The sequence below is a fragment of the Saimiri boliviensis genome, chromosome 9 (genome assembly GCF_048565385.1).
Source record: "Saimiri boliviensis isolate mSaiBol1 chromosome 9, mSaiBol1.pri, whole genome shotgun sequence".
Taxonomy (NCBI): Eukaryota; Metazoa; Chordata; class Mammalia; order Primates; family Cebidae; genus Saimiri; species Saimiri boliviensis.
Genome location: NC_133457.1, coordinates 97,395,497 through 97,421,179, shown reverse-complemented (window position 1 = coordinate 97,421,179; position 25,683 = coordinate 97,395,497). Strand labels below are relative to the sequence as shown.

General features: G+C 52.3%; 1 protein-coding gene across 1 annotated transcript in view; it reads right to left on the bottom strand.

Moving 5' to 3' along the window:
- The window catches only part of BPIFB4 (BPI fold containing family B member 4), a 29,204-nt gene extending 8,053 nt beyond the window's left edge, over window positions 1-21,151 (bottom strand). Inside the window, exons 1-15 of the mRNA XM_039479655.2 lie at window positions 21,092-21,151; window positions 20,252-20,359; window positions 19,258-19,378; window positions 17,895-17,957; window positions 16,967-17,486; window positions 15,891-15,995; window positions 14,758-14,901; window positions 13,560-13,623; window positions 13,051-13,111; window positions 11,838-11,929; window positions 10,105-10,305; window positions 8,011-8,064; window positions 5,412-5,582; window positions 3,343-3,410; window positions 507-549 (exon numbers count right to left, since the gene is read on the bottom strand). Coding sequence (XP_039335589.1) covers window positions 507-549; window positions 3,343-3,410; window positions 5,412-5,582; window positions 8,011-8,064; window positions 10,105-10,305; window positions 11,838-11,929; window positions 13,051-13,111; window positions 13,560-13,623; window positions 14,758-14,901; window positions 15,891-15,995; window positions 16,967-17,486; window positions 17,895-17,957; window positions 19,258-19,378; window positions 20,252-20,296 — 1,752 coding nt within the window. The 5' untranslated portion in view covers window positions 20,297-20,359; window positions 21,092-21,151. The remainder of the gene's footprint in view (window positions 1-506; window positions 550-3,342; window positions 3,411-5,411; window positions 5,583-8,010; window positions 8,065-10,104; window positions 10,306-11,837; window positions 11,930-13,050; window positions 13,112-13,559; window positions 13,624-14,757; window positions 14,902-15,890; window positions 15,996-16,966; window positions 17,487-17,894; window positions 17,958-19,257; window positions 19,379-20,251; window positions 20,360-21,091) is intronic.
- Between the last annotated feature and the right edge of the window lie 4,532 nt (window positions 21,152-25,683).

The following is a 25,683-nucleotide window of genomic DNA, read 5'->3' as shown; positions in this document are numbered from 1 at the left end:
CAGAATGTGACCATCTCAGATTCATGGACCCTTGGAAAGGCAGAATTCCACAACTTAGGGGCTATAAGGGCGAATAGAAATGAAGTCAAATTTTATTCATTTTACAGATGGGGAAACTGAGGCTCAGAGTGGGTTGATATTGCCCAAGGACACACAGGGGTCAGTGGGCTCCTAACTCCAGGAGGAAAGGGGTCCCGTAGGACAAGCTGCCACCATGCCTCCCCACCCTGAAGTGGCCCCCCATGGGGCAGCCAGTTAACATGGGACAGCGCCCGAGGCAGAGCAGAAGGAGCTGCAAGTCTGTTTTCTGTCCCTCACTTGCCTCGTGAGCCTCAGTTTCTCCATCTGGCCATCTGCAAAATGAGGGCTGACTGTGTTGACGCGAAGCCTTTGGAATTTGCAAACTCCCCACGCCCAGCCAGCCTCACGGGAACACCATTCCCGGAAGACCCGTCCTCGGCTCCTTCCCAGAAGATCTCGCCCTGGGACCTGAGCATGGTACTTACATCAAAGTTGCCCACGTTTGAGGTTCTGAGGTTGAGGCTGGTCCTGCAGATGAAGAAAACAGCCTGTGAGAAGCAGGGACTGCCTGCAAATCATAAGGCTCTTCCATTGTGACAAATCGTGAGCAGCCCCTCCCCTGTCCTCACCAACACTCTCTGCAGGGATTTAATACAAACAATGCTGGCTCTCACATGGCCAGCTAACTACACAGCAGACACGACACTAAGGGCTTCATGCACCATACAGGGAAGGCTCAAATCATAGCTTTGCCACCTGCTAGCTGTGTGACCTTAGTCAAAGTACTTTCCCCTTTCTATGCCTCAGTTTCCTCATCTGCAAAGTGGACGGCTGCTGGGATTCTCGAAAAGTGCTGCTACAGAGCCCTGTCATAGGCACATGCGTGATTGCCACCTTCTGTAATCAATCCTTCCAGTGATCCAGCGGAGCAGGAGCCTGAGGCTCCAGGGTAACTTGCTGCAGTGGCGGAGCCGGGGAGGGAGAGCCCAGCCTCGCACCTTCAACCTGCACTCTCGCTGTAGTGCTGGTCTGAGACGGGAGGCTGAGGCCTGGGTTTGAGGTCTAGCTCTGCACCCTGCACCGTAAGGGCCTCAGTCTTGCTGCACCCGAATCTCACCTGCAACTGACAGTCCTACCCGAGAGAGACCAGACCGGGCTTGCCCGTGGTGCAGAAACTGTTTGGGGCTGTTCGGCAGCATCAGCTCAGTGTCCAGCAGGAGGGAAATAAAGGCACCTTCTTCTTCTTCTTCTTTTTTTTTTTTTTTGAGACAGAGTCTTGCTCCGTGGCTCAGGCTGGAGTGCAGTACCACAATCTCAGCTCATTGCAACCTCTGCCTCCCAGGTTCAAGCGATTCTCCTGTCTCAGCCTCCCGAGTAGCTAGGACTGCAGGCGCTGGCCACCACACCCGGCTAATTTTTGTATTTTTAGTAGAGACGGGGTTTCATCATGTTGGTCAAGCTGGTCTCAAATTCCTGACCTCGGGTGATCCATCTGCTTCGGCCTCCTAAAGTTTTGGAACTACAGGTGTGACCCACGGTGCCCCGCCAATAAAGGCACCTTCTACGGAAGGCAGACTCTCCGCTTTGGACATGTTTTCTTCCTTCCTGACTTACTCTCCCAGCCCTCTCCCCGCTGCCACCGTGCCCCACAGGGTCTGCGCCCTTTTCCCCTCTGTGAAGCTGGCCTGCGCTGCTCTCTGCAGGACACCCCCATCTCCGTGCAGAGCTGGCCCCTAGTCCTCACCCAGGCCACAGGCTGAGTCTGGCCTCCTTGGGAACTCCTGGATGTCTCTGACATGCCCCATATTAATCATAAGTGACTGCCATTACTGGGCTTAAGAAATATTGGTTGTAAAGAAAAGCTTACAATGATCTAGTCACGTGCCACAAATTTTACATATGACCTTAATTAATCTTGAAATGGAAATAATGATAGTACTTATTTCCAGAGGCTGATATCAAGAATTAAAGGAAGGCCGGGCACAGTGGTTCATGCCCGTAATCTCAGAACTTTGGGAGGCCGAGGCAGGCAGATCTCTTGAGCCCAGGAGTTCAAGATCAGGTTGGCCAATGTGGCGAAACCCCATCTCTACTAAAAATACAAAAATTAGCAGGGTGTGGTGGCACACACCTGTAATGGCAGCTACTTGGGAGGCTGAAGTAGGGGGATTTCTTGAGCTGGGGAGGTCAAGGCTGCAGTGAGCCATGACTGCACTCCAGCCTGGGCCACAAAGCGAGCCCCCGTCTCAAAGGAAAAAAAAAAAAAAGAATGAAATGAAGACACATCTAGGACTTAGCCAAATACCTGGCACACAGAAAGCATCCAATGGATAATAATTATTCTTTTTATGAATCCTATGAAGTAGTGACTATGATCCCCATTTTCAGATGGGAAAACTGAGGCTCAGAGGTGAAGTTGGTCGGCCAGTGTCACACAGCGAGTCAGTAGTCACCTCAGGATTTGAACCTACATTGCTTAGCTCCAAAGCCCGTGATTGTACCCATCCCGTGCAGCAGGTCACACGAAGCTGGGCTGCGTCACAGCCCCTCTGCATACTTGCTGCGTGGCCCTGGGTAACTGAATCCACTGTTTCCAGCCCTAGTTTTCTCCCTTCAAAGGGAGAATAATAGCCCTGACTTCCACTGGGACCGTCAGAGGGGAGATAATACGTGCCATCGAGTACCTAGAGCAGAGCCTGGTGCGCCATCGTCACGGCATCCTTCTCCCCCTTCTCCTCATTGTCCTCCTCCTCTTTATTATGACTTAGAAACAGGGTCTCGCTCTGTTGCCCAGGCTGGCATGCAGTGGCACAATCATAGCTCACCACAACCTTGAGCTCCTGGGCTCCTGCCTCAGCCTCCTGAGTAGCTGGGATTACAGGCACGTGATACCACGCCCGGCTAATGTTTTCTAGGACTACAGGTGTGCACCTATGCCCAGGTAATGTTTCTATTTTTGTAGAGATGGAGCCTTGCTACATTTTTCAGTTTGGTCTCAAACTCCTGGCCTCAATCAATCCTCCAGCTTCAGCCTCCCAAAGCGCTGAGATTACAGGCATGAGCTACCGTGCCAGCCCCCAGCAGCATTATTATCACTGATGCTGTGGTTTTGGGCAGTAGTTTCTTTCTAAGTTCAGGGCCTCACCCACCCTGCCTGGCTTGTGACAGTGGTCTTGGCAGGCACGAGCCGTTGTCACCTTTGCAGCTCCTTGGGTTTACCCAGCCCTGGCAGCCACACAGGAGACCTGTACCCGCTCCCTGGTGGCTCATTTGTGAGCAGCACCAGCCCAGGCTGGACCCCAAGGCAGCACAGCCCCTTACTTGTCCAGCTTGGCATCAATCATGAGCTTATCTCCTTCTACGGAAAATGAGGCCAAGAGATCGGTGTCCTGGAGGGAAAGGAAAGGAGAAAGACGTCACTGCCACCATGTCTTGGCCAGTGCTTGCCGAGGGCTCATTGTGTGCTGGGTGCTAGCTAGTGCTTCTTTAACCCTGAGCATGAGAGCAGGTTGTTTCCCAGGACTTGGCTCCGACCTTTTATAAGCATGAGACTCCTGCTTAACACGCACCATGCAATGGATTTGCACACCCTCCAGAGGGAAGGAGTTCAGTTGGCATTAGAGAGGTAAACAGGAGCCCAAAGAGCAAGGAGGTGAGAGGCTTCGTGAGGCTGGACTGGAATGGGGCCAAACCAGGCAGAGCTGTGGGCAGAGGAGGAGTCGGGGCAGGATCCCTGGGGCAGCAGGGGTCACTGCCGGGTGCCGGGCTGGCTCATACAAGCCTCTGGGCTGCTGATTCAAAATCTCCACGTGGTAGAGGCTAATCAATGGGGGACACCTTGGGACAGCCATTCCCACTTCTGGGTTAGAATTGACCTTTGAAACCTCCCATCTTATAAGGCCCCACAAGATCCCCCCACACTTCGTGGCTTGGCATGCTCCAGCCTAGAGTACCTGATTCCCAACTAGAGGTGACTTATTTGGTCTCGAGCTCTGCGGAGTAGGAGGGGCTAGCAGGAAGACAGCAGGTGGGACCAGAGTCTCAAGTATCTGAGTCTGAAGCCTGAAGCCTTAACCATGGCAGGGGAAATGGCATTTAACACAACTTAGCACATTCCTCTGACCAGTGTCATCTACTATGTGCTGGGCCCTAAGCTAGACTTTAGCCTAGGGTGTCACCACAGAGTGAGACTCTGTCTCAAAGGGAAAAAAAAAAAGTAAGGAAGTGAGCCATGCAGATACCTAGGGGAAGAGCATCCCAGGCAGAGGGAACAGCATGTACAAAGGCCCTAAGGTCAGATGGTGCCTGACATGTTGGAGGAACACTGAGGAGCCCGGAGGTGATGAGGGGATGCTCATGAGGACTTTGTGGGCCACTGTCAGGAGACTGACTTTTATTTCAGGATTGAAGAAATGCAGAGGAGAAATATGGTTCACTTTTTTTTTTTTTTTTTTTTGAGAAAGAATCTTGCTCTGTCCCCCAGGCTGGAGTGCAGTGGCACGATCTCGGCTCACTGCAGCCTCTGCCTCCTGGGTTTAAGCGATTCTCATGCCTCAGCCTCCCAAGTACTTAGGACTACAGGTGTGCACCACCACACCTGACTAATTTTTGTATTTTTAGAGTTTCACCATGTTGACCAGGCTGGTCTCAAACTCCTGGCCTCAAGTGATCCACCCACCTCAACCTCTCAAAGAGCTGGGTTTACAGGTGTGAGCCATGGTTCACATTTTAAGAGGATCCCCTTCTATGAAATAATTGTGAAAAATGTTGTATTTGTGTCTGTCCCCTGCTAGGTACTGGGACAAGAGAGCTGGAACCATCTCTCTTGTTTCCCCTTTCCCCAGCACCATGTAGAAAGCATAGCACATAGTAGGTGCTCAATAAATATTGCCAAATGAATGACCGAGGCTGACTTGGCCACACACTGGGGTAGATACAACCTGTGAGAGTAACAGCAGCTAGCACTTCGGCAGACTTTAGGGCATGTCAGGCACTGCTCTGAGCATCTTACTAATGCCTTACTGCCACCTCCCCATGGTAGAGGAGAAAATCAGTCTCAATTTCATTCAATCATCACGACAACCCCATGTGGTATTTTCTCTCCGTGTTACGAATGAGAAAACTGGGGCTCAGAGGGAAATGCCAAAGAAATTGTCCAAGGCCAGCAGGACAGTCAAGATTCCAGTCCAGAGACAGGGAGGACTTGCCCAAAGTCACGCAGCTAGAAGGGGTAGAGGCTGGTTTTGGGCTAGAGCCTCTGGCCCCAAAGCTGGGCTTGTAGCCATGCTGGTGGGGACTGTGAGGACTTGAAGAGGTCTTTGGGCTCCAGGAGACCATGTTGGCTCTGTCTTGAGGCCCAGCTGGGGGCCCTGGTACCTCCGGACACTCACCACGTCAATGAGGCAGATGGTGGTCTCCACATCATTGGGCTGGGAGACCATGATCTCGGCAGTGGCCAACACCTTCACCAGCGCCTTGTCCTTCTGCAGCGTCACTGACGGGGGTTTCGGCACCTGGATCCTGATGAGGAGTGGCCAGGACTCGGGGTACTGCTGGAACACCTGTGGGCAGGCACCAGGCCAGGTGGGCGGGGCCCTTAGCATAGGAGGTACCCAGGAGATTGTCAGTCAACCTCTAAACATAGAGCACCAAGATCGCCTGTTGCTTGAGTCCAACAAACCACAGGCAAAGCCACTGACCCACTGTGAGAACTGGGCAAGGAGCTGCCCTCTTCAAGCCTTGCGCATGGATTACTGGGAGAATTCATTGTGATCATGCCAGCAAGATTCAGGCTCAATGCCTGACACCTGGAAATGCTCAAAACCTGGTACTGAGTGGAATGGGGCCTCCCGGGAATGCTGGCCAGGTGCTGAATGGACATTCTTAATTTCATTCAATCGCGACAACAACCATGGAGTATTTTTTTTTTTTTTCACATTGTGGATGAGAAAACGGGGCCTCAGAGCGGAATGCCAAGGAAATTGTCCAAGGCCCAGAGGAAAGTTAAGATTCTGGCACAGGTCTGGTGCTCGGAGCCCAGGCCCCCACTCTGAACACTGTTCCTGAAATGAGACGTCCACACCTGGAGAATCCCACAGGGAGGTTCCAGGCAAGGCACAGGCTGCCCCCTGGCCCGGATTGCTGGAGAGACTTGAGCTTGCTTGCTGCAGTTTGATTCCATGAAAGCTAATTTACTAAAGGGACAGTTCGTAAAATGACAGTTTGCCGTATTTACGGAATAACCGACTTACCAAAAATGCATACTTTAAATACGTTAACTGACCACAGAGAGACGGGCAAAACCACAATAGTACTTCTAAAAGAAATGGAAGAAGGTCCCCTCTCCTGGTAGCTCCGTACAGTCCAGGTCTCCAGGACACATTGCTGTGTCCAGCCTGAATCCGCCTGCTGCAGGCCCAGCGCCACTGATCACTTGAGGTCAGGAGTTCTAGACCAGCCTGGCCAACATGGTGAAAACCCGCCTTTACTAAAAAGACGAAAGTTAGCCAGGCATGATGGTGCATACCTGTCATCCCTGTTCTACCCCAGCTCTGCTCCCACCTCATCATGTGGCCTCTCTGAGCCTCTGTTTCCCCATCTGTAAATGCTGTGCTCCTCCTCTCTGGTCCAGTGGATGGAGGGAACTGTTAGAACCAAATGAAAAAGTATATTCTGACCTGGCACTGCGGCTCATGCCTATACTCCCAGCACTTTGGGAAGCTGAGGTGGGCGGATCTCTCGAGGTCAGGAGTTCGAGACCAGCCTGGCCAACATGGTGAAACCCCATCTTTACTCAAAATAAAAAATTAGCCGGGCATGGTGGCAGGCACCTGTAATCCCAGCAACTCAGGAGGCTGAGGCAGGGGAATTGCTTGAACCCCGGAGGTGAAGGTTGCTGAGATCACACCACTGCACTCCAGCCTGGGCGACACAGCAAGACTCTCACATAGTAAGACTGTCTCAAAAAAAAAAAGAAAAGAAAGAAAAAAATATATTCTAAAAAACAATTTCATAAGCTGTAAAGTGTAGTGCACATAGGAAGTGACCCAGTAAATAAAAGGTACAGTCAATTGAGGGGTCCACCTGCTCGCTGGAGCAGCCACTGTTACCACATTCGAGAATGAGGCTTCTGATGTTCAACTTGCAGCCACATGGGGGTGGGATAGTGACCACGTGTTGCATTTGGTCTCCCACTAGAGCCTTTGAATTCCCCCCAGGACTAAACAGGGCGGGCAGAAGAGAGGTAAATTCTACAACGGCCAGAGATCACAGCCATCCTTCGCACCTGCATGACGCTTACTAGGAACAGCGCCCTTTGCTTCCACGTGCAAGCAATAGGCCCAGAACCAGAGCTGCGGCCAGAACTGGGATGGGAAAGGCCCTTGCTCCAACTCTATGTGGCCACTAATTGGACAAACCCACACTTGCTCTTTCTGTAAATGAAACAATGTGTAATTATTAACAACAGCAATAAGAGTCAACATCGATCAAATGCCCGCTCCTTGCCTGGGTGCAGACCCCAGGTCCACAGCCACCCTGTGAAGTGAGCACAGTTACTCCGTTTTCCAGATGAGAAAACTGAGGCTCAGAGAGAGGAACTGTGAGTCTACACACATCATCTCATTTACCTTCCCATGATAACCTGTGGAATCAGTGGCAGCAGCCTTTTTGACAGATGAGGAAGCTAAGGCTCAGAGATGTTAAGACTCTTGCCCAAAGTCACACAGCAAGGGAAGTGGCCAGGCCAGGATAAGACCTATACCGACCACCCATAGAATTCAGGGTCTTTCCACCTCAACCTGCTGTGTCCCCCGATCCCCACCCATGGGGGTCTAGCCTGCAAGCCCTTGTCACTGTCACTGCACTCCCAAGCAAGTGTTGGGGGTAGAGCACCCCACCCCAGCGCTGAGCATCTTTCCTTCCAATCCAGTTTCTCAAACAAGATAGGGAATGAGGCTGAAGGCAGTGGGACCCACCCACATTACATACCTTGGGGATCAGGGCTCCCAGTGTGGCTGTGGTAAGTGGAGGAAGCTCTTCAAACTATAGGACAAGAAGAAGGACCATGTGAGTCCTGGGGGCTATGGGTACAGACAGGAGTTGCTGATACAGTGATTAAACTCCCACATGCTTTACGACACCCAGCAGGGCATCTTCTCCCCCTTAAAGACCCCTGCAGCGGGGAGGCCCTGCCTATCCAGCCATCATCGCCATGTAGACCACGGGCGGTGGTTTGCGGTTAAACAGCCTGGGCTGACTTAAGCTGACCAAGGACTGTCTCAAAGAACAGCAGGCAAAACCTGAATATTTCTCCTCTAAAAATGTTATTCTTGGCCAGGTGCGGTGGCTCACGCCTGTAATCCCAGCACTTTGGGAGGCCGAGGCGGGTGGATCACTTGAGGTCAGGAGTTCCAGATCAGCCTTGCCAACATGGTGAAAACCCGCCTCTACTAAAAATACAAAAATTAGCCGGGCATGATGGTGCACCTCTCTAATCCCAGCTACTCCGGAGCCTGAGAGGGGAGAGTTTCTTGAACCTGAGAGGCGGAGGTTGCAGTGAGCCGAGATTGCAACACTGCACTCTAGCCTGGCTGACACAGCAAGACTCCATTTCTAAATAAATAAATAAATTCTTCTTTAAAACAAGGAGAGCAGCATCAAGTCCATTTGCGTAATTCAGTGTCCACTAAATTCATGACCTCTGCCGCATCCTTGAACCATATGCTATTATTTACTTAGCATCTTCTTTACATTGACTTACTTCTTAAGACCTCAGATACTAAAAATGGAAAGCCAGTACCACTTGACAGAGATGGCAACTGCGAACCAAATACAGTAAAAACAAAACAATGCCATGACCTTCCGCATGGATATCACTGTCTGTGGAGAGCTCTGGGCATGCGCTCTGTTCTCTCTTAGTTAAAAAGGGGACCTTGACAAATGCAGCAGATAGGATAGATGGATAGGTAGACAGACAGACAGACAGACAGACAGATTGATAATGGGCGAGTGGGTGAATGGATATACAAATGGATGGATGGATTCGTGGATGGATGGATGGATGAATAAATGGTTGGATGGATAGATAAATGGATAGATGGATGGATTAGTGGATGGGTGGATGAGTGGGTTGATGGGTACATCGGTGGGTGGGTGGGTGAGTGGGTAGGTGGATGAATGGATAGGTGGATGGTTGGTTGATGGATGGATGGAAGGGTGGATGAGTGGATAGACGGATGGGTTAATGGTGGATGGGTTAATGGTGGATGGGTGGGTGGATGGGTGGATAGGTGGATAGCTAGATAAACTGATGGATAGATGGATGAATTGGTGGATGAATGGGTGGGTGTTTGACTGGTGGATGAGTGGGTGGATGAATGGCTAGACAGATGGAGGGATTGGTGGATGAATACATGGATATATGAATGAATGATAGGTTGGATAAATAGATGAATGTATAGGTGGATGAATGGGTGGGTGGGTGGATAGGTGGGTTGATGGGTGGAGGGGTGGGTGGGTAGGAGGGTGAATAGATGCATAGATAGATATGAAACTGTGGCAAATTTTTAACTAATGAATCTATGTGGAGCATATACGTCCATCAATTGTAGCATTTTGTAACTTTTCTGTAGGCTTAAAATTTTTTGAAAGAAAAGATTTGGAAAGAAAATGACTGGAGCATGGCTAAGGGTGCTATTTTGTTATGTATCATTTGTTACTTATGTATTAGTGTTCACCAAACGAAAGCATTCGAAACATTTATAATGAGGTACATATATATGAATATATGTTATGCTTTTTAAAAACAATTGAAATAAAATTAAATAGCATTGAATAGGGAGCAACTTTCTCATTGTGGGAATTGATGCTGCTGTGTGCCACATCTGCGGACCACCTGAAATCCTCCCAAGCACCGCACTGTAGCAAGCACTTATGTAATTGACGCACCCATGAGTTGGAGGTGAGTCAAGGGATGAACCATCTGCAGTTCTCACTTCACAGAAAATTCCCGTGGGGACTGAGAAGGGTCACCGCCAGCTGTTTGCCGCCCAGCCGCCTCCCCGCAGTGGGGCAGTGACTCACCATGCCATTGGTGATGTCCAGGTCCAGAGCGTGCTGCTTCTGCAGCAGAGTCAGCACGGAGCCCAGGAAGTTGGCAGACATGGCCAGCTGGGACTTGGTGTTGTCACCCATGGGAGGCAGCTCTGGCATCGGCTCGGGAGACACAGCTGGCTGCCCCAGCGGGTAGTCGATGAGCCCTCCTCCGGCCTCCCCAACCAACGTCTGGGGGGGAAGAGAAGAAAGGGGTCATGGGGAGGGAGAAGATGGAAAGAAGGAGGTTGGAGACTGGAGGGGGGCCCTGAATCTGCCCGCAGGCAGCCATTTTTGGTTAAAGCCACTGAGTCTGAGTGACTCTTCAATGCATGGCCCCAACTCTCCTTCAGTTTAGGATGTAATGGAAGCTTTTGCCGTTCCTGCTTCATGGTCACTTACGATGATGGCCGTGGTGTGGCAGATCCTCTCCAAACTCAGCCCTGCAGTGATGAACTAGCACATGCATGTGTCCGCACAAGACACGCCGCCATATCTTCCCTCCAAAGACCAGACTCCTCCACAGCCTACACGGTGCTGTGGGATCTGCTCCCGGAGACCTCTCCAGCCTCAAGCCACTCTGCCTGTCACCTTCCCTCCACACAGTCACCAGGGCTTTGTCAGTCGTCCCCCACCCCCAACACCATCACCCCCACCATGGGGCCTTCCCACAGGATATTCCCTCCCCACATTCTTCCCTCGTTAAGTTCTACTCATCTGGCAGCTCTCAGCTCAAGTGTCACTTCCTCCAGGAAGCCCTCCTTGACCTCCCTGGGTAGATCACATACCCCTGCTTTAGGCTCTGATAGCCTCGGATCCTTTATCACTGTGCTCATGATTTAGAATTGCGTATTTGTTTGAGTGACGCTTCATGGCCTGTCCCCTCCAAAACATTCTAATCTCCATCAGAGCAGAGACTTGGTCTTGTTCATCACCATACCTCCAGTACTCAGCCCAGAGCCTGGCATACAGTGGGTGACCAATGAATGTCTCTTGAATGGATGTATGTTTATGAATCTATTAAGTGTGCATGCACAGGTGCGCCTGTACACGGGAGCACAGACGCGCACATGCGTCTCTGTATCTGATGGAGCAAGTGGGGAGGTGTCCGCGTTCATGTGGCCTAGGGAAAATACCTGTGTGTGTGTGCCCCATACAAAATTAGGGGCCAGATCGTATTTCACACATCTCTTCCCAAATCTGCGTTCACTGACGTCACGTTGGTAACTTGAAGCTGTCCATAGTGGGAGTTTTGATAGCATGGAAATCAGCAAATGCTACACATTAGGACTCTTTTTTTTTTTTTAATCGTGGACAGCTGGTGGTTAAATGCTTACAGCACACCTCTGGCCACATTTGTTCCTCCAGCTCACCCAATTCCATTGCAGCAGCTCTTTAGCACCTAGTAGCCTGATTGCCTGGGTTCAGACCCCAGATCCACACTTATTAGCTGTGTGACCTCAGGCAAGTGGTTTAACCTCTCTGTGCCTCAGTTTCCTCAATAAGAGTGCCTGCCTCCTATGGTTGCTGTGAGGATAGGCTGATTAATCGCCACAAAGCATGTGGAAGGTGCCTGGCACACAGCCAGAGCTGGGAAAGTTGGCTACCATCGTGTTTTCTAATATAGCTCCCAGAAGGTCTTCTTCTAATCAGAAAGGCCTCACTGACACTCCTGCCATTGGGATGAGGGCCACCACCCTTTGCCCTGAATCCTTGGCACTCACGTTGAGGTCCAGCTCCAGAAATTCCCCAGTCACAAGTGGGAGGCTGGAGAAGGTGTACTGGACGCTTCCCAATATCCCCAGAGGAATCAGAGCTGCAGGCAAGAGAGAGGGTCACAGGGAGGTCCCCTCACCACCCAGATGCCTTCCCTCCTTGCGCACCGTGGCTGAGGGATGGACGAGGTGGGTCCAGGCTCCAGCTCCAGACACCATGAAAAGAGCAAAAGTTCTGGGTTTGAATCCCAGCTCTGTCTCTTCCTGCAGTGTGAACCCAAGCAAGTCACTGCATTCTTTGAACCTCAGTTGCCTCCTCCGTGAAAATGGGTTTACTGTAACCTCTGGGACTACGTTGTCGAGGGAAGAGGGGGCACAATGATATCCTGAATGTTGATGAGTTTTGTAAACTCTGAAGTGCTGTGCACCAAGGAAAGAATTCAGCGTTCCACCATGTGGTGCTTAGTTGAATGTGTCATTTCCTTGACTGTGTAATGAGCAGCCCCACCTTCTGGGCCCTTCCTTCCTCATCTCTGGTCACAAAGGGAAGGAGATTTTCCTGTCTTGGAAAGCCATTCTCAAATGTCTCGAGTCCCAGAGAAATGGGTGCACTATCAGAGAGGGCTGCCCTGTGTGGCTGTGGAAGTTGCGCACTGCACAATTCGAGGTGCCACCATTGCACTGCAATCTATGTGAAGAAAGTCCCTGGAATCACGCAGTGCACAAATGGCACGACCACACGAGGCAGGCTTGCTTTCAGGAATGCTCACTCAGAAATCCAGGACCCGAGATGCTGGTGGAGCCTGGTTCTGAGGCCCTGGTCAGCCCCCACAGCGTCTCTCCAACCCCTCTGTGCGTTGGGAGATTTGAGACGAGGAAACTGGAAAGAGCCTCTCCAAGTCCACACAGCTTCCAGGCAGAGCTGGGGCTCAGACTCAGCTTCCTGACTCCCAGGACAGGGCCATCGCCTCCCAGACCCCGGTGGAAGCTCCTCCCTCTGGTACTTGGGGGGATATTTGGGGGCAAGAGGGGAAGCCAGCGGCAGCTCTCTTGTGGTGTTAGCCACACCTCACTTCGAGGGCCCAAGGCGAGGTCTGTGGTCCCCACCATGCTGAGCCCTCCTCCCAGACACGGCCCGGTCCTCGGTGCCTTCCCCAGGGCTGGGCCCAGAGCAGGCACTGGTTTAGGTGCCAGCCAGTGAAGCAAAGCAGGAGGGACTTACAATCCACGAGGCCCAGCTGGTCATTGACAAGACCCAGCACCACGTCCACGATGGGGCAGAGCTGCAGGGGAGAAACGGCACACGGTCTCAGTGTGCTGCGGGGAGTCGGGGACGCGTAACGACAGCTACAACGTGCCGACCACTTGCTCCGTGCCAGGCACTGTCCTCGCCAAAGCCCTGTTGGGAAGACTGTCTCTAACCTCCACTTACACACGGGAAAATTGAGGTTCAGAAAGGTGATGTGACTTGTTACCCAGCTAGGAAGTGCCCAAGCCAGGATTCAAACCCGGAACTGTGCAAATCTCAAGCTCCCTCTCGTAGCCCTTCAGTAATCTGCCCCTTCGTCTTCCTCAGCGTCCTCCACAGACCTCCTCAAGAACATGCCCCAGCCCTTGGCTCTCTCTGTCCCTCTGGGTCACCCGCATGCCCCCAGGGATGGAGGCTGGACTCTGGCCCCTTGGTCTGGGGGAGCCTGTGCCCGTTGCTCCCATCCTGGGACAGCTTCTTACCAAGTCAGGCAGGACGTTGGCCAGGACTCGGTTCACTAAATTGTCCACGAGGCTGGGGAGAAGCCTAAGGAGACAAGAGCAGGCTGAGGCCACAGCTCTCAGCCATGGGGGGATCACCAAGGCTGTCCACCCTGGGGGCCTGAGCCCAGCCTCTGAGCAGTGAGAGCCTCTGAGTGCTGGATAATTGTTCCAAAAGCTGGAAGGACAGAGTACATTCACTTTGGCCTGACAAGACAGGCCACCCAGGCAAATTGCTTGACTTTTCATGCATGCATTCATTCATTCATTCGACAAACCAGGCTTCTTGAGCTTTACAATGGGCCAGGCCCAGGCTTGGATGTTGCTGAGTTTTAACTGCAAAAGTCATTGCCACCTGCTGAGCTGACCCTCAAATGGGCCATTTGCTGCAACCTTGTGTTGCCTTCCCAAAAGGAAAATGAACGTGTTTATTCATCTAAGCATCTAACTCACTATCTAGTACAGAGTAGGTGCTCAGTAAATGTTTGTGGAAAGAAGGGAAGGAGAAATACTAGCTGATAAAATGTGCTCATGTGGGTTCACGAGAGAGGATGGATAGTTGGTGCTAAAATGTTTGGAAGAGGTGATTTATTTTAAAACAAGGAGGCTGAGGGCCACAGAATTAACCCACGAAGCTTTTTTTTTTTCTTTTGATACAGCTGTTGGCCAGGCTGAAATGCGGTGGCAAAATCTCCACTCATTGCAGCCTGGAATTCTCGGGCTCAAGAATCCTCCTGCTTCAGCCTCCCAAGTAGCTGGGGCTACAGGTGCACGCCACTGCAGCCAGCTCTTAACTAACCCTCCCAAGCTGGTAGTTAAGGAGGAAAATCGATGATAGACAAGATATATAGATGGGCAGACATTCAGTCTAAGAATTTGCTTCCAGGGGCCTGCAGTGATAAGGAGATGAAGGCGGCATGACCACCCCACACCGAAGTGTCCCTGACCGCCAGACCTCTTGACCCCTGCTCTCCCTCCCTGGCCACTGAGCACTGCCTGGGTTGCCCGTTCTAGGCCATAGCTGACTGTTCAGTGCTGCGCCAATTCAGCAAAACGAAGAATTTCTTGAGATAAAGCCCTAATTAGAATGCTTCACCCTGGGGGTGGCGCCTCCATGTTGTTTGCCAAAGACAGACCGCTCCAGCGTCCCCCAAGGCACTCCACTGCCGCTGGCACTCACCCTCGCAGCAGCTTGACTTTGATGCCCCCCAGGAGGGTGTCACAGCGCTCAATGACCAGCCGAGGATAACCCGTGCGGTCCATGGTCAGCCGGACCTTGGCTGTGATGTTCACTTCCACTGCGATGTCCAGGAAGCCGATAAGACTGGAGGAGGCCAAGGGGCCAGGGACACCATGAGTCAACGCCCCGGCTGCCAGGAGCTCGCCCTCACCCAGGCCTGCCCTTGCCGGTCCTGCCGTCCGTTCTGCTCCTTGCTCATTTCTAAGGAACCGGAACCGGAAGTCTTCCCCGGTCCCTCAGGTCACATGGGCTCCCCGTCGGCGCATGAGCTGAAAGGCTGGGAATAGGGCCCCGCACGCATTCTGGTTTCCAAGGTGACTGCCCGGTCGTCTAGGTTGGTGGACACAGAAGCCCACCCTCCCTCTGAGGTCCTCCAGCGCCTGGTGCGTGGCAGGCCCTATTCCGGGATGCATTTTCCTTGCCTTTCCTCACTTACAGCCACAGTCTGGAAAGGGAGTGGTCTCATTATCCCATTGCCAGTGAAGGCACTAAGGTTCAGTGACATTGGGGGACTGACCCAAGGTTACACAGCTTACGAGAGAGTCAGGATTCAAACCCAAGCTATCACCTGACTCCAGCCTCCTGGAACTTTTTATTTATTTATTTAGCGATGGCGTTTCGCTCTTGTCACCCAGGCTGGAGTGCAATGGCGAGGTCTCGGCTCACTGTAACCTCCGCCTCCCAGGTTCAAGCAATTCTCCTGCCTCAGCCTCCCAACTAGCTGGGATTACAGGCGCGCATCACCACGCCCAGCTAATTTTTGCATTTTTAGTAGAGACAGTGTTTCACCATGCTGGCCAGGCTGGTCTCGAACTCCTGACCTCAGGTGATCCACCGGCCTCAGCCTCCCAAAGGGCTGGGTTGATAGAAGTGAACCACCGCGCCAGATCCAGCCTCCCAGATCTTAATGCTTAACCACTGAGCTAGGCTGTTTTCACTGCAGACAGATGGCCCTGGGTCCAAGTCTGTGGGCATGTGCTGGCAGAAGCTTTAGTCTTCCTAGTCTCTGTGTTCTGGATACAGAGGCTGGGCCATGGGGTGGTGGGGACCCTTCCGGGGCCAAGGGCACACACCTCTTCCCGTTGATGGCCACACGGGTGTACAAGCTCAGGTAGACACCCACGCCGGGCAGGAGCCGCACAGATACCCGAGGGAGGGTCAGCTCCACAATACGCAGCCTGCTCGGGACACAGAATGGTGAGAAGGCTGGCCTCCCACACTGCCACCCACTCACCAGGCACCCTCCCCCCCATTCCCTTTCTCTGCTCCCCGTCTGTTCCTGCTGGCTCTAAAGATACCAGACACCTGCAGTTCAAGGACAGAACGTGGATAACAGAGAAACTAAGGCAAAACGCCATGCCCCATAATCCCGGTGCCCAGGGGCCTGCTGTACGGGTTCCGTATATTTCCTTTGAACCTTTTCTTTTCCTCTGCGTGTCAAGATGCCATTCCCTCTGCTCATCCCTGCCCCTCTTGCCTGGTTCCCTCCTATACATCCTTCAGATTTCAACTTAAGGCCCTCTTCCTCCAGGAAGCCTCCCTTGATGTCCCTAGGTAGGTGAGCTTCCGCGTGACAGACATTCTTATTTCCCCATGAACTTCTCACCACTGTTGAAACTGTATGATTATTTTTAGGCTTCTTATCAATGCCCATGTACCCCATCAGCCTGCAAGCTCCGTTGAGGACAGGGAATGTGTCTTTTCTTGGCTTACCGTTGCATCGTGTCCCCAGTGCCAACACAGTACCCTGCACATAGTAGGAGCTCTAGATATTTGCTAAATTAAACATTGGCTGTGAGGAGCAGGCTGAGGTTGTAGAACTTGACATATATGTATGGTTCTAAAACCCTCGGGCTCCTTTCCACTTACACTGTTTTACTATGACCATTCTACAGATGAGAAAACTGAGATTCAGAGAAATGACATCAATGGCCCAAAGTCACACACAAACATGCAAGGTTGAACTGGGTCTCAAACTTAGGACTGTTTCATGCCAAGACCCAAACCCTATCACTTGGGGCTCCTAAGACGTCCCATCCTGGGGCCAAGCCTCAAAGACCTTCCTTCCCACAACCCCGGCTTCCGGGAGTGATGGTCCCCATTTGGAGGTCCATGGGGGCTTGCTGGAGACAACCTGTCACCTCCTTACCCTGTGATGCCTTGCACGGTGCTGAGGATGCCACCCTCGCCGAGCACACCCAGGACACCCCCTCCTCCGAGAAGTCCTCCGTCACCAAGGAGACCACCTCCGCCGAGCAGGCCGCCTTGGCCTGCCAGGATGCCATCAGCTGCCAGCATGCCTCCAGAGCCCAGCAAACCACCTGGGCCCAGCGCCCCAGTGGCGACACCAGGTGGGATTTCTCCAGGCCGCAGCTCTCGCCGGTGACGCCTGCCCACAGGTGCCGACCCTTCAGCTGACCTGTATTGCCCGACGCCCCTGTGGCTGCCATATGCGTTCTCGGCACTGCGATAGCCGCTGTTCCGGAGGTCCCTGATGCTTCCATCAGACTCGAGGATCTCACCGTATCGGTATTTGCCCCCCAGCTGAGCAGCGTTGTCGTTGCTCTCAACGTGACCGTACTTGTAATTAGCACCAAGCTGTTTGCCGTTGGTATACACTGGCGGGGGGCCTCGGACATGGAAGTCATTGTAGGGAATACCACCAACACCTCGGGGGAATTCAGTGCGTCTGTAGTCATTGTAATGGTGTCGGCCACCACCCAGCAGCCCCCCACCACTGCCACCCAGCAGCCCCCCACCACTGCCACCCAGCAGCCCCCCACCACTGCCACCCAGCAGCCCCCCACCACTGCCACCCAGCAAACCCCCACCACTGCCACCCAGCAAACCCCCACCACTGCCACCCAGCAAACCCCCACCACTGCCACCCAGAAGCCCCCCACCGCTGCTGCCACTGCCACCCAGTAAGCCTCCGCCCAATAGATCACTGCCACCCCCTCCACCCCCACCACCAAGCAGGCCCCCCAGGAGACCACCTCCCCCACCACCTCCGCTTCCACTTCCACTACCAAGCAGACCCCCCAGGAGAGGCCCACCACCATCACCACCGGCTTTACCCACGGGCACCTCTCTCAGGGCCGAGTGGAGAGCATCGCTGTGCTGCAGGGTGCCCGAAATGGCTGCAGAAAGGCAAGGGCATCAGTCCAGGGCCCCTCCCTTCCTTCCACCTCCAGTCCCCCACAGCCAGCACCTTGCCGTGTTGCTCAGCTCCCTGGGCCTCACTCTTCCCACCAGCAGAGTGCAGGGGTTGAACGGAAGCCTCCTCCCGGCTGATCTAGCCCTCGCATCCTGGCCAGCTCATTTTCTGCTGGGTTTTGTCTGGCCTTGCTTTAACTAGATTTGGTATCAACCAGCCAGCCCTTCCTGAACCTTCTTCATCACCCTTCCTTCTAAATGCTCTGCACTTTACAGCTTTAAAAAATCGACTTCCTTATGTATTATTGCAACTGATTCCTGCGAAATGGTCAAAGCCAGAAGTGTTGTCCCCATTTGATGGATAGAAAGATCGAGGCCTGTGAGGTACTCAGAGATCACTTAAATAGGAAATAATCTATTTTTTTAATGCTTGTGATAGGCTGGGAGGGTGTTGAGGGAGACAGTGTGTCCTCACGTGCCAGGTGACAGAAGCGAAGTCCTAAGAATCGGAGGCAGGAATAATTATAGCTCCCACTCTTGAGGGCCTTCTATGTCCCAGGAGCTGTGCTAAGTTTTCAAAAGGTCATTTCCTTTTATTCTCATACCAGTTCTTTGAGATAGGGACTGTAATTACACCCATTTTACAGATAAAGAAACTGAGGCTCAGGGAACTCAAGTGATGGACTTAAGGTCACACAATCAAGATCTGAACCCCACGAAGGCTGATTCGGGGCCCTTAATCACTGTTCTCTACTGCCTCTAAAGAATGAGCATGGCCAGGCGTGGTGGCTCACACCTGTAATCCCAGCACTTTCAGAGGCTGAGGCTGGCAGATCACAGGGTCAAGAGACTGAGACCATCCTGACCAACATGGTGAAACCCCGTCTCTATTAAAAATACAAATATTAGCTGGGTGTGGTGGTGTGCACCTGCAGTCTCAGCTATTCAGGAGGCTGAGGCAGGAGAATCACTTGAACCCAGGAGGCGAAGGTTGCAGTGAGCCAAGATGGCACCACTGCGCTCCAGCCTGGTGACAAAGCGAGACTCTGTCTCAAAAAAAAAGGGGGGGGAGGTATAAAGTCACAGTATGGTGCTTGGCACATAGTAGGTGCTCAGGAAATGGCAACCAAAAGAAAAAGAGGAAACTAAGGCCCAGGGAGCAGAAGTCACCCAGCCACCTGGTGTGGACTCTGCCAGCAGGAGGAGGTCCCTGGGTACTTCAGAGCTGGCAGAGCTGCCCTGCTCACCCCGTGCCAACCCTCACCCCTTCGGTGCTGGACTCACCATTGCTCAGCACATCCTTGGTCACCCTGAGGACCGTGTTTGTCTGTTGGCAGGTGCCACACACAGCCACCATGGACAGCGTGGCCACACACCACGCCGTCCACATGCTGGCTTTGCTTCTCTGCGGAGGAGAAAGTGCAGATGATGATGTGGCTGGGCACCACCACCCTGGCCGGCAGGTGGCACTAGGCAGCCCCAGCCAAGAGTCACCTCAGGACCCTGAGACCCAGAGATGGGGGGAGGGGGGTGAAACCAGCCAAGGTCACGCAGTAAGGCAGGGTCCAGAATTCCAGATACCACCTTTTGAGTTTTTCAAATTGAAATGAATCTGGCGACACAAAGCAAGCCTGTTAAACACGCAGTTTCAGAGAATGGATGTCTAATGATCTCCCACGGTGAGATTGACAAATTGAGCATCAGGGAGACGGGTAATGGGGATTCCAACCAAAACACCGAACTGGGAGCTGGCAGGCTCTGAGGAAATCTCTCCAGCATCGTCCCGTCTACTCACTCGCCCATTTGCTCATCCACTTATTCTCCCCTTCTTATTTATTCTTCCATCCATCCATTCAACCTGCCATCCTCCCGTCTATTACCCCTCTGTCATCCAAACAGCGGGCAAGCCCTACATCCATCCGTCCATCCACCCACTCACGCATTCACCCATCTACACATTCTCCTCCTTTGATTTATTCATCCATCCACCCATCCAATCATCCGTCCATCCTCCCATATAGCTATCATCCTCCTGTCATCCAAACAGCTGGCGAGCCCTATATCCTTCTATCCACCCTTCCTTCCTTCCTTCCATCCATTCATCTTTCCATCACTTCGTCTGCTCATCCACACATCCCTCTAGCCACCCTTCCACACATCCAGCTCGCCAGCAAACACTCTTTCCACCTCTTTGGAGGAGACAGTTCTATACTATGTTAAGATTAATGGCTCTGGGTCAGAGCTATCTGGTTCCTAATCCTTAGGAAAGAGACTTGACCTTTTTGAACCTCTGCTCCCAAATCACAAACAAGCTGTATCTCATACATAGTAGACACTCAGTAAAGAGTAGCTATTGTTATTACTTTGGGACTATTATTTCAGACCCCTAAGAAGTGGGCGCGGAGTGTCACGAGACTGGAGAGCTGAGGCATGCATTTTGGAATGAGCCACATGGGAACATTTCTTTTGCTGCCTTTGTGCCCCCACCCACTCCTCTCACTCCATCAGCCCTAGCTACACCTTCACCAGCCTCAGAGGATCAGCACGGGGTGTGGCCTCTCACCTGAGCCAAAAAGTTGCTGGTTCCAGCCATCTCTGTTTAGACACCCTCTCTTCTTTTTTCTGTCCCCACCTCTCTTGGACTTCACAAAGTCCCAGAATTCTTTCCCCACTCCTGTCTGCTCCCAGAAGAATATTGGAGGCATTAATTTATACTAGAATATAAAGGACTACTATATGCAGGATTTTTTTTTTTCCGGCTTCCTCATCTCGTCCCAACCTCCCTTTCCAGAGAGCTGTGTTCAAAAAGAAATCACCCCTTTTAATTAAAAAGATGGGCATGGATGGAAGGATTTCTGGCATCAGCAAACAGCGGAGGAGTCTCCGAGAAAAGGTCCTGGGTACCCAACATCCCTGGGAAAGATGAGTGTGGCTCTGTACACGCATGTAATCGGTATCACCCAGGCCTTTTTGTTGATTTCCAAGAGGCTCTCCTGACTAGGCCTACGCAAAGATAAGACACCTGAACTTGGAGAGGGGCTGGGACTCTCTCCTCGTTACCTTCCCAGGCGTCCGCCTCCCCCACTGGACACTGAGTAGACATGGTTCTCTTCCTTACCCGCAGGAGGTCCCTGCCGCTGAGTCCTGAGAGGTCCTGTTCCCTGAACCCTCTGCCTTTAGCGGAGTCTGGTCACAGATCAGTCTTATATAGCAGCCTGAGACTGAGCCCGGACCCCAGAAAGGGAAATACCGTGTAATTACAAGAGACCGGAATTCAGATTTGCTCTGCAAATCGGCCATTGAGCCCCAAAACCACAGGGTTTGCGGTTTGTGGCTAATTCCAAGACCTGCTCTCAGTCCCAGATGGTGTCACATGAGCTGGTTTTATCAGCCCTCGGGCTGGGCACATTCCTGGAGACCCCAGCTAGGCCCCAAGCTTGGGGAACTGGAAGCACCCCCAGACGCATCTAGTTTCTAGCTCGAAGGCAGGCACTAGCCATTCCAGATCATCTGGGTAGACAGAAGGTACCCAGGCTGGAGTCGGCATCAGGATGACCCAGGTTCAAACCCCGCTCAACCCCCAACTCAGCATATGACCTTGGGCCAGCCTCTTCCCTGCTCTGAGCCTCACGTTCCTTCCGTCTGGTAAACGACTTAGTACCTACCTCCCAGGGCCGATTTTAGGACTAAGGGAGACGAAGATGGATCCAACTCCTCAAACTTGGGACTGGTAAATGGGCGGCATTTTTTTAAATCTTGAAAACATTCCTCACTCACTTCTTAGGGGTCTGAAATAATAGTCCCAAAGTAATAACAACAGTTGTTGTTTATTGAGAGTCTATTACGTACCGATACAAGAAGGTTTTTCCCAACTATTTCCTCATGAAAGTGTCATACCTGCAGCAAAGCTGAAGGAATCGTACGGTGGACACACACGGTTGTCACATTGTTCCCACCAACTATACCCACCATTCACATTCTTGTCATATTTGCCTCCATCCGTTAATCCATCTTGTATTTTGTATGCATTTGAAAGGTGCAGACCCCACCATACCACCACTAAACACTTCACCCTGCATGCCGTTCTGATTCTTTTTATATCTTTAGATACAGTGAAATGCACAAACCTTAAATGTTCATTTGCTGAGTTTTGACCATTTTGTATGGTCATGCAGCCCACACTCCTATCACAATATAGAACATTTCCACCACCCTAGAATGTTCCGTCTGCCTTCTCCCAGTTGCACCCTCCAAAACCTGCTGGGACACAGCCCCGAACACTTCCCTTGGCATCTGCGGCCTCTGTACAAACACCCCAGCCCTCTCTTCGCACACAGCTTCTCATCCCTCCCATCCCCTCTCATCACCCCCCGGCCTCTGGGCATGTGCATGTGCAATCCCTGCCATCTACAAAGCCCTCTCCAAATTCTAATGGTCAAAAGGTCAGAAGCAGCTGAGCACAGTGGCTCATGCCTGTAATCCCAGCACTTTGGGCAGCCAAGGCAGGGGGATCATGAGGTCAAGAGATTGAGACCATCCTGGCTAACACCGTGAAATCCCATCTCTACTAAAAATACAAAAAAAAAAAAAAAAAAATCCAGGCTTGGTGGCAGGTGCCTGTAATCCCAGCTACAAGGGAGGCTGAGGCGGGAGAATTGCTTGAACCTGAGAGGCAGAGGTTGCAGCGAACTGAGATCGTACCATTGCACTCCAGCCTGGGCAACAGAGCAAGACTGCGTCCAAAAAAAAAAAAAGTGTCAGCAGCTGTGGAAAGCTATCCCTGAGGCCCATAGTGAGGTGTCATTTCTCCAGGCAAACCAGCTATGTGCCCCCACTCCTAGGCCAGCACAGGCACAGATGCCAGTGTAACAATGAACAAGTGAATGAATGAATGAATGAATTTATCTTTTGCTCTTCACTGGACCGAGTGCTCCCTGAGGCCTCCTTGCTTCCCATCCACAGTCCCAGTCCAGGTCTACCTGTATGTTTAATCAATGCCACCTCCTCCCTGCTCCAACCCTCCCCGTCTGCGAATTCCGAGAGACAGGGGAGCATTTCTCTCTCCTCCAATGCCTGCTCTCAAGTCAAACTGGGAATACGTGTGTTTTGTCCCCAACTCCCCAAGGAGATGTCCTGTCCTTCCTCTGTGGAGGCAGTGGGGGCTCTGAAGGTAGGCGTCATTGATATAAGTCCTGCCAAGCTTGGCCGATGTCACCCCTCACTTCTTCTGTGCCACTGGGCCAGCCCCACCTAGGGACTCAGTTTCCCCATCTGCAGTGGGTACATGGATGGAATCGTTAAGAGCACAGGCTCTGGAGCTGGCTGCTGGGCTTGACTTCTGCTGCCATCTCTCGCTGTTTCCTTGGTTGTACGATGGTGATTGGAACCGTCCTGAACTGCAAAGCTCTGAGCACAAGCCTTGCACACAGTCGGGGTCAGTGGGTGGTGTCTGTATCCTTATCATCCTGGGTCCCACGTGACAGCAAGCCTGGGAGGGTCTCGAGGGGCATGAGGAAGTAGCTTCAGCCCAGACCACCTCATTGCCTCCTGTGGGGGCTGGAAGGGTTCCTGGAATAGGGAATAGGGACTCCAAGAGTTTCACTCTCCTGCGTTCCCACATCCATCTGCCCTTTCAGCGTCCACAATCACTTCTCCCTGGCCTCCATCTGGCCACCTGCAAAATGAGCATGCTCACACTTTCCCAGGAGGGTTGTGAGAATTACATAGGAAATGTGTTGACTGTCTCTGGAGCCTCAGAGCTCTCTAAACAGTTAGTTTCCCCTGATGAAAGCAGACACTGAATAGGGGTAAGTTCTGCCCGGCCTGCTAGGAGCATAAACCTGTGGCAGTGACTTTCTTTCTCTGTGCCCCAGTGTGTACCCCTGTACGATGGGAAACTAGAGAAGACATTTCAAAATGATGCCACTCATCTGAGTAACTCAGCTCCTGGGTCTTCCCTGTTTAAAATCTGTGTGGTTCCCCGTTGCCTGATACTTAGTGTGATAAAAATGTTTGTGATGCAAGTAAATTATCTTTTTAAATGAAACACAATGCCAAGAGTGCCTCTCCCCACCCCTGAGAGAGAGGAGCCAATGCACACTATAAACTGTAGAGGGCAGTGCGCACATGACAGTGGTGCCGGTCACCCAAGCCTCTGAGTCTTTTCTCTGTCCTAAGGCCAGCCTGTCCCCTGGGTCCCTCCTGGCCACCCTGGGAGGATTAGGGCAGCCCTGGCGCCGGGGAGATCGCCTGGGCTTAGTGTCCAAAAGGCACCTTTGTCTGGAGCTGGAGGCACCTGGCAGGGGATGGCTGGAAGGACATCCAGATTCCCTGGGAGGTGACTCACCCCAAAGGTGACTCAGCCACACAGGAGGCCATGTGGCAGGGAGGGGGTCACACTGGGGCTGCTGAGATTAGAAAACAGATCCAGACCTACCACCAACCCTCCACTCAGCCCTTGCTCCCCTGCCATAAACCGTCAGCCCTCCAGGGCTGCAAGGGGCTCCCTTCAGTCTTGCTTGATTCCTCCCTCTAAGGGTGGAGTTCAGAGCCTGGGCTCCAGAGGTGGGGGTGGGCACTAGGCTCAAATCCCGACCTTGTCACTACCTAGCTGTGTGGCCTTGCACATACCACTTAACTTCTCTATGCCTCAGTTTCCTCAACTGAATAATGAAGGTGAAGACAGTTCCTAGAAAGTAGGGCTGATTCAGGAACTGATGACGTGACCTAGTTAAAGCACTCAGCACGGGGCCTGGCACTTAGTAAGCATACAATCAATGCAGCAAGCACTTTCTGGCGTAGCAGTGAAAGCCCAGACTTTGGAATTCGAGTCAGAGGGATCTGGTTCAAATCCTGCTTCTGCCCCTTAGAAGCTGGCTGATTCCATTTCTCTGAGCTTCAGCTTTTTTATATGTAGAACAGGATGATCATACCCACCCATTAGGGGGCTGTGATATTAAGTGCATTAAGCAATGTTAAGCATCTGATATAGTGTCCAGCACAAAGCAAGGGCTGAACAGAGGTTAACTCTCTCACCTCTACTCTCTGCAGCTGCAGAACTTACCACGATGAAGCAGACACTGGCCTTGACCTTGAGGAGCTCCTGGGCAAGTGGGAGAGTGAGGCTGAGGCGTGACCAGTGTGGCCCGTCCAATACAGGGCCTGCCCCCACGAGGCGGGCACTGCCCTGTGTATGAAGGACAGCATAGGATGGCAGACACACTTGGAGGAGGGGGAATGTTCCGGGAAGAGCAATTAGCCATGCAAAGACCTCTGGCTGCACGTTATTACTCATTTTCCAGGTGCCAGGCACTCTTGTCAGAACGTTACAAGGATTTTCTGGTTTAATCCTCAGATGACCCATGAGTGAATAATGTTCCCACTTCGCAGATGAGGAGCCCGAGGCACAGAGACAGCTCTGCCCCCTCTGTATGTTCCAGGAGGAATCAGCTGAGGCCAGGTCCCAGGCAGCATTGAATGCCAAACCTTGGAGCTTGGATGCTTTCCTGCTGGCACCGAGAATCCAGCCACTGTGGGGCTGTCCGTGACAGTGAGAGACAGTCAGAGGAGGTCAAGGATGGGCAAGAGGGGGATGGGATGGAAGAGAGAAGGGTGGAAGTCAGGGAAGGGTGCTCCTTGTGAGAGCTGAGGAGGGACAGCTGGGGCTGTGGGTGGAGAGGAGCTAGAATAATGTAGCTATGGTATAATAAT